This window comes from Pseudophryne corroboree, chromosome 9 (assembly GCF_028390025.1).
Source record: "Pseudophryne corroboree isolate aPseCor3 chromosome 9, aPseCor3.hap2, whole genome shotgun sequence".
Lineage (NCBI taxonomy): Eukaryota > Metazoa > Chordata > Amphibia > Anura > Myobatrachidae > Pseudophryne > Pseudophryne corroboree.
This window is the reverse complement of record NC_086452.1, coordinates 174,796,816-174,809,071: the sequence shown is the minus strand read 5'-3', so window position 1 is coordinate 174,809,071 and position 12,256 is coordinate 174,796,816. Positions and strand designations below refer to the sequence as shown.

Sequence of the window (12,256 nt, the reverse complement as noted above, 5' to 3'; positions counted from 1 at the left end):
TTGAAAACCACCATAATTATATAGAATATTGTGTTATATTTTCGCGTAGCTACACCATTTATTTATAATGCACTCCGACAATTATCTTTTTTAACAATTAATTAATAAAATCATGTTTTATCAGTATTGATTAATATATACCCAATCCTCTGAATTGTGTGCTCCCACACAAGAGTCTACTTTCCAACTCTCTTCTGTTGGTTTCCTTTAGTCTATACCCCCATTTGACTCTAGGGAGCACCACTGATAGCAACAAATATTTGCAAAAAAAGTTTTTTCCTTTGCATTAGGTTGCTGTATCTATAACGCAATATAGCGTCATAAATCAGTTTTTTCAGAGGTCATTAGTAATCCATTGTAAGACTAGTGCGGCCCCAAAAAAACTTTCCTTTGTAACAGTCTTATCCATTTGATCTAAATCTTTCTTAACTAAATTTGTAAATAAATCTATATGCGACCCTCTTAAATCTATAGGGTAATAGGTAATACTTTTCTTTAGACGTGTAGAATATTCTACTTTATCCTCTTCCCAATTTTTTTAAAGGGGCTAAGCTCTTATTACTTTTCAAAGAATGCCACTTTAGAGTCATCTTTCATACAGTTCATATAAGTTAAGGTCCATATATATTTTTCATTTATTTAATCTCATTGTTGGGGCAAAAAATAGACCTTTTGTAATAAACTATGTTGTGCTAATGATAAAGCTGGGCATATAAAATACAATTATATGGCAGATAATCTATGGTTGGAATTAAAACCTGGCAATGGATGAGAGCAATTGACAATCAATCGTTTGCTCCTAAACACTGGAAATTGGACACATTTGTTATTTATACAAATTGGTTAAATCATGGACAGGTTTTGCCCATTTTCCTGTAATTTATTTATCTATTTTACCATTTTAGGGGAGTTATATATACAGCTATGTGGGACAGCAATGGGAACATTATGTGCCCCAAATTTTGCTTACTTGTATTTGGGGGAATGTGAGAAAAGTTGCATTTATGTGAATAATCCCTTTTTGGATCAAATAGTTACCTTTAAGCATTTTATAGAGGATATAATAAATGTGTATGATGGATTTTACTGATACTACCTTAAAAAAATGTAACAATTTTAAAATAAAAGGACTAATTAACATTAGATATATATAAAAAAACAAAAAAACAAAAAGGCATTAAAAACCTGCATTTTAGGAAATAAAGTGGACAATTACAGTGTCCCGCACCACTTTAAAATATACCAAAATGGTGACCCACATTTGTTACGATTTTTGTAATTGGGACATGTAGTATTAAACCTCCGTGGAGGTGATAGGGATAAATTGTTGTCAAAATGAGAAACATATTAGATTGTAACATTGAATACTATGCATCTGCATGGATTAAATGAACGGTTTGAAATTACCCCACTTTTATGACCCCGATTACATTTTTATGAAAAGTTTTTTGTAATAGCTCCAACAATGTTTATTTAATATAGTTTTTTATTGTTTCGTTTCTATTAATGCCATGTTTATTGTGAAAACACATGCTGTAGAAAAATTATACTGTGGCAACCTGAAAGGTGAACATAATATGTTAATATATATTTCTTAATATGATTGATCAATGGATATAGAGATGAGACTGTGCAACACTATGCCAGCCCACTGACGAAGTCTTTAGTGATGAAAGCGTTGGGGCGTGGCCTAGCATGGATGTGAAATGGACACTGCATGTGGAGTGAAGCCATGCATTATATATTTATACAAGATATACTTACGGTGGTTTAACTGCCGCTTCTGGTACGTGATTTTAAGTGCATTAGGACCAGTATATAAGTAAATGTATTAATAATCACTATTAGGCATGTTAGGGTTCAGGAACCGCCTGATGAGGACACCCACTGTGATGTGGGCCCACATTTTTGGACAAACATGTGGTAAGGGAACCCAACTTCAGTTTTAATCCATTTTAAATTTAGTAGAGTTTATTATCATTGTTTTGTATCAGTATTATTAGTGCTTAGAGCAGTGGATCCCAATTTTTTTTGAGTCATGGAACCTTAGTGTCGCAAAATATTTTTCATGGCACCGCTAGGCCAAAAGTTTCTTATTGAGAAATGAAGGGGAAAAAAAGTTAATTAGCTAAATTGCGTTTATAAGTCACTGTTAAGTTAAGTTATGTGGTGAGAGACAGGATTCATTTCTGTTTGTCCACATATTGTTTGACTGGCAGCCACAAGCACTGATTTTGTATATTACATTGACAGTAAATCGTTTGAATTGGCCTGGACCACCAGCCCTGGTCACCCCTTCAAGTACAGTGAGGCACCCCAGGGTGCCTAGGCACACAGTTTGAGAACCACTGGCTTAGAGTATAACTGTGGAACTACAAGTCTGAGGCTTAGCAAGGTAGCCCCCCCATATGAATTCATATTATATGCCACATTGTGCATGTCTCCCAGTTCACATTAAATGCCACACAGGGCCGGTTCTAGGCCTTGTGGCACCCAGGGCGAAAGTTTCCTTTGGCGGGCCCCCCCCCCAACAGACAAGGCAGGGTTAGTGTGCGCCGCATCAAAAATTAGGGGCATGGCTTTATAGGGAAGGGGCATGGCCACAGTTATGCCCCCTGTAGTTGTGCCCCCCTGTAGCTGTGCTCCCAGTAGAGTTGTGCCCCCTGTAGCTTTGCCCCCAGTAGCTGTGCCCCCAATAGTTTTGTCTCCTGTAGAGGTGCCCCTTTTAGTTTTGCCCCCACTAGCTTTGTCCCCAGTAGCTTTGCCCCTGTAGTTTTGTCCCCTGTATCAGTGCCCTCAGTAGTTGTGCCCCCTGTAGTTTTGCCCCCCGTAGCAGTGCCCCCAGTAATTTTTTCCCCCTGTAGCTGTGCCCCTGTAGTTTTCCCCCCAGTAGTTTTGCCCCCAGTAGCTGTGCCCTCAGTAGTTGTGCCCCCAGTAGTTTTGCCCCATGTAGCTGTGCCCTTGTAGTTTTGCCCCAGTAGTTTTGCCCCCAGTAGCTGTGCCCTCAGTAGTTGTGCCCCCTGTAGCTGTGCCTCTGCAGTTTTGCCCCAGTAGCTGTGCCGTCAGTAGTTTTGCCCTCAGTAGTTGTGCCCCCTGTAGCTGTGCCCATGCAGTTTTGCCCCAGTAGCTGTGCCGTCAGTAGTTTTGCCCCCAATAGTTGTGCCCCTAGTAGCGGCGCTTACAAAAAAAAATACTCACCAGCCCCGCTCCTGCCTCCTGACCGCTACTGCTGTCCTCCGTCTCCGGCCGCCGCTCCTTGGATCTATAGGAGAGACATCATGATGTCTCTCCTATAGCGCTGCACACAGCACACACACTAGAGATCAGGCACACCGCACGGCACCAGTGGGATGGTAAGGCGTTGGCAGCGCCCTCAGGACAGCGGCGTCCCGGGCAAAAAGCCTGCTTGCCTGAGGCAAGAGCATGCTCCCAGTTACATTATATGCCAGTGCCCCACTATGCAATAATAATGGTGTTAGTAAGAGTGACTGTCTCCCAGTTAAAAAAGCCAAGTTGCATGCCATTGCCAACAAACGGGGAAAGCATCTCCTCCTTACCCTTGGAAATGGCAGTAAAAGAGTGTCCCCTTCACTGCATCCTACTGGTGCCCTCCTCCCGCCCAGAGCTCTGGTGGTGTCAGTAGTCATAGGTGACTATTTATGATTTTGCTGGTGGGAGCTCAGCGGGAGCGGGAATGAACGGGCGGCCGCAGCAGTTATTAATGCCCATTACACATTATGCAACACACAGTAATGCCCATTACACATTATGCAACACACTGTAATGCCTTTTACACATTATGCCACACACCGTAATGCCCACTACACAATATGCCACACACTGTAACGTCAATTACATATTATCTCCACCACTTTGCCTGGGGTTTCATGCGCATTGTCAGGGGTCTCTGGCGCATTGCCAGGGGTTTCATGTGCGTTGCTAGGGCTTAATGAATGTTTCCAGGGGTCTCCTGCACATTGCCAGCAATGTATGGGTGGGTGGAGTGGGCATCACTAAGTATACTGTGCTGCTAGTATGCTGCTAGCTAAGGGGCACACGGAGGACTTTCCTGGGGGGTTTCCGTACATGGTTGTTAGGAAAAAAATGCAGGTTTTGTAGGGGAGGGGTGGTGGATGAGTTTCATACACATTACATAGAACATATACATGTACACACTCAAACTCACACATACATGCACACACACATAGAACACATACAAACACACAAAGACAAAAATATAACACACACAAACACATAGAACATACACACACATAGAACACAAACACACATACCACGTAAACACAGGGATGGCCTGAGCTTAACTTTTTTGGTAAGAGAGTTTAGACTTTGGTGCCCCTTGATGGGATCAAATTTTAAAAGGGGTGTGGTCTCACAAGAAATGGGTGTGGCCACACAATAGTATCCCCAAGGGTACACGGAGTTAGTGTGTGACTGGGGTGGCAGAGGTGACGGAGATAGTGGGTGACTGAGGAGGTTGTCATGACAGGGAGATAGTGGGTGACTGGGGAGGCTGGAGTGACATGGAGATAATGGGTGACTGGGGAGGCTGGGGTGACAGGGAGATAGTGTCAGGAAGCTCTGTCCCAGTGCTTTCCCTCCCTGGTGCACACTGACACACACACGTTACAGGGACCAGGGGTACACACACACTGTACAGGGGCACACTGACACACACATACACTGTACAGGGAAATCCCCTCTCCAGGATGAAAAGTTCCCCCGGGGTCATGGAGTAGAGCCTTCATGCGGTCAGTGGGATTTGTCACCCTGCCAAATACAGGACATGGCACCCTTGCCAACCTGGCACCATACGCGAATGCATACTTTTCCTAATGGGCTGGCCGGATCTGATTGTTATTACGCATGGAAGACCTGCTCTTCCTTCTGAGTCCTGACACTGCTGCCTACTGAGACCTGACACCACTATCACCTGAGACCTAGCACTGCTGTCCCTGAGACCGGACACTACTACCCCCAGAGACCTAGCGCTGCTGCCCCCTGAGACCGGACACCACTACCCCCAGAGACCTAGCACTGCTACCCCCTGAGACCTGACACTATTACCCCTTGAGATCTGGTACTGCTGCCCCCTGAGACCTGACACTAGCATGGGAGAAGAAGTCCTCAAGGTTGGATATTAAGTCTCAGTACCTGTGACAGTTCCAAGCAGCAGGAAGAAAGTCCGGGGCAGAAGAAGGAGAATCACGGAGGTCAGCATGGTGCCCGTGCATCTGCAGGCTCTCGTCTTCCCAGCTCCACAAGTGAGATGTCCAATTTGGGGCACAGAATGTAGCGGCAATGGGGGTGCCTCCCATGCACTTTTCAAGGTCTGATCATGACAGCCGTGCACTCCGCCTGCTACCTCCTGCTGTCACAACTATGCCCGGTTACATGGGGAACAGCCTGTCACTCTTTGCCACACAGTCCCCCTCACCAGCTGGTGCTCCTCACGCTGGTCTCTGGCAGGAGCAGCCACTGCCAGAGCTGATGGTATGTATGCAGCATGGGCTTCCAGGTAGGAATGATCCACTCCAGGCTGCCGGCGCCCTCCTCACTGTGGAGCCTTACTCGGCCGCTTACCCCGCGTAACAGGCGGGCCGGCCCTGAGTAAACACACACACAAAGACACACATATAACACATACACACAAACACATAGAACACACACATAGAGCACAGCCACACCTACATATACACATACATAGAGCACATACATACACACTGTATGTATATATAACCACACTTACATATGATATGCCCCATGCTGGTGCTGTAGCAGGGTGAGGTGTGCTACCGCCGGGCTAACCCATGCCTGACTTCGCTTCTCTGGTCAATGCGCATCAGAGGTTTCAATCATCTCACTGACTCTTTTATATAATTGTTTATTCCACTTTTGATTGTTATTCTTTTTTTTTTTAAACTGACACTCACTTTGATTGTACGAAGGCCTGAGTGTTTGTTATTCTACTGCCCCTGGTTTACTCTCTTCTCCTCTTCCTCCATTTCTGTTCCTTGTACTTCTACCTAGACATTTACTGTTTTCTATATTGTATCAGTGTTAATTTTCTTATTCTGTTTGCCTTGTAAAATGTATAATAAAAATATTTTTTATAAAAATCTTACAGCATTTTATGTGATAGGTATTGTATATACAAGATATTTTGTGTGTGGCCCTCGAATATTCACTGGAAGTTTTAAGTGGCTCCCCAACTGAAATAATTGCCCATCCCTGTTCTATACTCATGACAAGGGGGATTTACTTGGGCAGGTTTAATGAGGATTTTAGGGAAGGCCAAAAGCATTTACTTTCTTACTAATGTATATACACTGTCTGCCTCACATGAGCCATGTGGGATGAGTGAAGACTAATTTATTCTATTTTAGTTACAAAACTAGTATTGTTCCTCTTTATCCAACTGGTCAGTGTCATGTGATTTTCTGTCTTCAGTTTAGTTTCTTTTAGATTTGTATTTTCTATAAGGTCTGTCTGGACCTGTATCTACCACCCTCTGTCCTCTCTCCTTTCCTTATCCTCTTTTCCCCATGTTAAGCCTCCATATAAAATACAATGGGGGAAATTTACTAAGATTCGTATTTTCCAGATTCAGGTCAAAGTTCAATCACGAATGACATCGACAGTGTAAAATTGCAACTTTTTGAATTGATTACGACTCATTTACTAAGCTGTCGTATTCGTGTTTTTCTGTTGTTCCGATGTCGATGTCATTCGTGGTTTTCTGCTGTATAATGCGGCCGCGTTTGTTGTTTCGCGGCCGCGTTTTTGTTTATTTTTACGACTGCGTCACATGTCTATTACGGCAGTGATTTAGAAATTGCTGCCGCGTTTTTAGTCCTAAGTTTCGTTTTTGTCACGCGTCCGTGATTGGTTGTATTCGTGAAGGAGGAGTGTCTGTGCATATTACTATAAAACCGCCCCAAACACACCGCACCTCGTGGGTTTAGCTAGTGGAGAGGAGAGAGGAAGGTGTATTTGGAGTTGGTGAGTTTGGTGGAGTTTTTGGAGGTTTTGGAGAGGAGTTTTGTGATTGTTGAGTGCTGTACTGTGTGTGTAAGTAGTCTTGTCATATTTGTCGTATTGTTTTTTCTCAGTTTGTCAATTTTTTTGTCCTTGTTTTTTTTTTAAAGTCTTTTGTCATTGTTTGTGAGTGAGTGAGCGTGTGTGTTGGCTGTGTGGTGTGTAGTAGTAGTAGTAGTGGAGGAGTGTGTTTTGATTTTTCAGTGTTTTTTGTCGTTTGTCATCATGTCAGACTCAGAGGTCAGTGTGGTGGCGGAGGTTAGTGAGGTGGAGGCTGGTAGTGAGGTGGAGGCTGGTAGTGAGGTGGAGGCTGTTAGTGAGGTGGAGGCTGTTAGTGAGGTGGAGGCTGTTAGTGAGGTGGAGGGGGGTAGTGAGGAGGAGGAGGAGGGGGTGCCTGTTGCTGTATTCTCCAGTGATAGTGATGGTGTTGTGGCTCCGCAGCCACGCACCACTACCAAGACTGGCAGGAATATTAAGTTCAGCTATGCTGAAAACATGGCGTTGGTGCGTGAGCTGATGAAGCACCATCGCCAATTGTTTGGTCAGGATGCTGGCAAGGTGTCCTCCCGCAGGAAGTCTGTCCTGTGGGGGCAAGTAATAGTTGCCGTCAATAGTGAGGGTGTGGGGAGGCGGACTGAGGACACGTGTCGCAAGAGGTTCTATGACATAAAGCGGCGTGTCAAGGCCAAGATGGCCAAAGAGGCAAAATCAGCCCGAAAAACCGGAGGTGGCCCCCCTTTCCGGGCAACCTATCGGGAGTGGGAGGAGCCTGTGCGGGCATTGATTCCTGCAGAAGTGGTGTCTGCTACTCATGTCCGGGATTCGGACCGACCCACGCAGGATGGTGAGTTTGATTTGTTATATTTTTATTTAAATGTCCTCTAAATGTTTTTTAAATCATTTTTTAAGGGTAAAGGATGCAAAAATTGTTGGTCAGATATTGCAGGCCTATGCACCCTTAAGGTGTGTTTGTGTTTAGAAATGGCATTTTCCATCTTGCCTTGGCTGTTTTTTTTTTATATTTTTGCGCTAAAACAGGTGCAATGCCTGCTGGTATGTGTATTTGCCATAATAATTTTGCGATATTGCTTGGACATCGGTGTTGTATCTAATTGTTTTTTAAAATATTTGATTTATTTACTTCCAAAAAAAGGTTATATTAATTCAAAATTACATTTTGGTAACATTTGCAAGTAGTCAATCTATGCAATATCTGACGCATAATTCTTAAATGTAACAGATTTATTTTGTGCAACACCATGTACATTTTGATATACACCACAAATTAAGGAAGCACGAAGATCTTAAGCAGAAATTAGTTTATTTTCGAATACCTAATAGATGGTTACAGTACACTAAGGCTTTGCAGTTGTAATTTTTACACAAAGCATGGTAATAATGTTTGCTCCACTTTTTCAACAGTCCGACAGACCAGCCGGCCAGACAGGCCTCAGACAACTCAGGATGATGCTGGGATTGCAGGTCAGACTTCACTGTAGTCACATATTCTGCAAACACATAGAAGTACAAAATATTAATGTTTATATATTCTCATAGGTTCTGCTTCTGTAAGCCGACCTCCTGTAAGGCGCCCATCACAGGGCTCGGGCCACTTACCCAGGAGGCCAAGTAAGACACGGCGTCTTGGCACGGAATCTGCGGCTCCATCTTCCCCACCCAGGCGGCGCATTTCTGCAGTGTCACCCCAGCCACCACTGGCACTATTGGCGAGTCCACAGAGTGATGAGCCCCGATCACCTCAGTTATCTGGTGAGTCAAAACAGAAACTAAACACATAGCAAATAATCTACACAGTACAGTTACTATGTTGTGAGTTGGAGTTGAGATTACATGTTTGACATAACAAGCAATGTGATGTTACGTCTTCAATTGCTAAAGGTGAAAATGTTCAATTTTTCAAGGTCTTAGTGGTTGATATCGCCAACATCATTATTAAAAAAGAACATACATTTGTACAAATTTAGGCCACACACGTGCACATTAAAATAAATATAAAAACCAAAATTAAAAAAAAAAAAATCCTCCACATTATAGTGTTCACACATCTCCCCTGTCCGGTATGTAGACTGCTTACTTGCTCCGCTCCTCTGGACTATCCAGGTAAGCAGTCTATATCGTGGCCAGGGGAGGTGACATAACACTGTAATGCTGTGGAGGGGAGGTAGTTAGGTGAGGATTACTCAAGTCTGTCTATGTGCACGCCTGTGATGGTATATATGTTTTTGGCGAAAAAACACATTATAAGTTTACAAAAACAAGTCAAAAAACTTGTAAAATGGAGTATTATGAATGTAGTAATGTGTAGAACTAGCAAATAAATTAATAGAAAAATAAACATTGCATGTTGGCCACCCCATACAGAGCCCAGCTTGATGGCCGACGTGGACCAGCAGGGACAAGACCAACAGGCAACCATCACACTGCAACTTACACCTGTTGACCCGAGCCAGCCAATACAGCTGCAGGATATCCCCCAAGCCTCCATGAGTCCACAACTGGCACAAGCTCCACCCCAAACACAAATACCAGATGACTTTTGGGCCAGTTGGACAAGCCAACAGGCCCAAAGCAATGCCAGCCTGACCGCACATACCCAACACCTTGCCAGTCTGCCCCATCATCTACCGCGCATTAGTCGCAACTCGGGCAGACTGATTGTACAAGTAGGCCGAATCGCAACATCGATGGAGCAAATAAGGGCTGACAACAACCAAATGCTGGCTCATTTAACGCGCATCATTGATGAGCAACAGCGCCATCAGCAGGCACTCGTTCAACTCATTCAGCACAACCAGGTTGTGAATGAGTCGTTATCCCGGATTGTAGCCAGCCACACTGCAACCAACACACAACTGAATGCTAGCATTAATAATTTGAGCAACAACATAACATTGATGGCAGCTCAACAAGTGACCTTCAGCTCTGGGACCACGACCCCTATCCAAACGCCAGTAACCTCCCCTGTTCGGCGTTCATCCAGAGCACGTGCCAGAGAGCCAGCACAAAGCACAGCACCCAGCACACACAAGCGAAAAAATTAACAATTTTGACAAATGTTATTTAAACAATAAAAATTTGGATTTGACAAACACACAACTTCCTGTGTCCGTCTCAAACATTGTTGAAGCTGCTATGTATGTATGTATGTTTTTCATGGGTAATGACTGAAAAAGGTATTTATAACATAAACTAAGTACAATGTACACACCACTATAAACAACAAACAGTAAGTAACAAAACACACAATAGAAAGTATTGCAAAGTGTTTAGTCAAGGATAATTACATCCTACAAAAACTTACCTGAAAAATACCGCAGGATCACTTCTTGCCGTACCTGCCTCCCTACATATGTACTCACACTGTCACCAGATGGTTCTAACTCCTCTGCTTGCTGACTGCTTTCTCCCTTATCATGTGCCAGATGTTGACTTCAACACAGATTATGGAGAAAACAGCAGCAGAACACAATTCTAGTCACCTTTGAGGGACTATACAACAAAAGGCCTGCAGATTTATCCAGACACCAAAACCGTGACTTCAGCACACCAAAACATCTTTCTATCACATTCCGCGTAGCCTTATGTGCATGATTGTAACTGTGTTCAGCAGGAGAATCAGGTTGGGACAATGGAGTAAGGAGCCAAGAGTAGCAGCCGTAACCCCCATCACCTGAAAAACAGATATAGTCAACATTAGTACATGTGTTAGATTATTCTTTCCCCTACTCAAAACTAGAGTTTGTGGTTAAAAGACATACACACAAAACATTTTTAACATACCCAACAGCCAGCCATCAGGCATTTGTCCGTCCTCAAATTTATCGAAGAGCGATGACTGACTGAGGATGAAGGAGTCATGGCAGCCACCAGGGTAACCTGCAACAACACTCATAATTTTAAAGTTTGCATCACAGACCACCTGGACATTAGTTGATTGTGCCAGATGTCTATTTGTATATATGTATTGCCGGCCCCTAGGTGATCTCAGCTGAACGTGTGTGCAATCTATGGCCCCCAGCACATTGGGCATGCCAGCAAGCTCATAGAAAGCTACCCTGACAGCACGCCACTCCGACTCCTCGGTAGGGAAGCAGATTGAGGCATTAATGTGTGGATCCAACACATCCAAAACCTGAGTGGACATTAAAGAAGCTAAGGTGAGTGTCATGTTAGGTATTCTATACAATACTGTGTTGTTTGTACTTACAGAAGCAATACTTACACATAACCGCATATGTATTTTTAGACTCACCTGATTCAAATATCTTGAAAAGGTGGGCTGTGAGATACCAATGACGTCGCCTGCCACAGCCTGGAAGCTCCCAGTAGCCATAAAGTGTAACACAGCCAGGAGTTTGTGTAGGCCTGAGACAGAGCGAGAGCGTGCTGTCTCAGGGTCTAGGCCCAGTTTGACAAGGTCATACAGGTGGAAAATGTTGGTTCTATTTAGGCGGAACATCTGTATGACCCTATCATCGGACAATGCGTTTAAGTTTAAACGCCCTCTAAAAAAACGAGGCTGGCGCAGCCTCCGCGGCACCTGGACAACCTGTTGACCATGTTCACTTACCTGGGCCTGATTCCTGGAAGCCTCATGGAGCAGTCTAAGGTATCCCACAGCAAACATAAATTCATTGGCACACACCACAGCCGCCATTTCAGAGTGAGAGAAATTCAAAATGTGCCTGGAACACTTTTATAGGGCCAAACATTCAGGTGTGAGTAATGGATAATTGAGTACACATGTAAACACACTTTTCAAATGCTGGCGCGTTGTTTTTTTTTAGGAATTTTTTACGATGTGTAATTTTTCGCGGCCGCAAATGCATTTTCACGGCAGCAATTACAATTACGAATGGTTAGTAAATGACCGAGATTCATATCTAAACAGGCGTAATTTGACCGATGGTGTATTCATTCGTGATTTTTAACTTGAACTTCCAAAATATTACGAATGACCACATCACTGCCGTGATTTCAGTTTAGTAAATTACCGAGATGACACTTTGATGAAAAAACGCCATCTCGGTCAAAATCGGGAGCTTAGTAAATTTACCCCATTATCGGAATCAGACTGAAGTTTATTTTTGCTATATCTGTTTTTCTTGCATTTGCACATATTGAGTGCATTACTGGAAAACCAAGATCCACTTTGTTATATCCATTTGCAAATGTGTAC

At 43.6% G+C, this 12,256-nt stretch overlaps 1 protein-coding gene across 1 annotated transcript; it reads left to right on the top strand.

Moving 5' to 3' along the window:
- Positions 1-8,390: 8,390 nt before the first annotated feature.
- Positions 8,391-10,118, top strand: LOC134957194 (uncharacterized). The gene is made up of 3 exons (XM_063938890.1): positions 8,391-8,538; positions 8,614-8,826; positions 9,439-10,118. The coding sequence occupies exon 3, from the start codon at positions 9,450-9,452 to the stop codon at positions 10,116-10,118; it is 669 nt and encodes a 222-aa protein (XP_063794960.1). The 5' UTR covers positions 8,391-8,538; positions 8,614-8,826; positions 9,439-9,449.
- Positions 10,119-12,256: the final 2,138 nt, after the last annotated feature.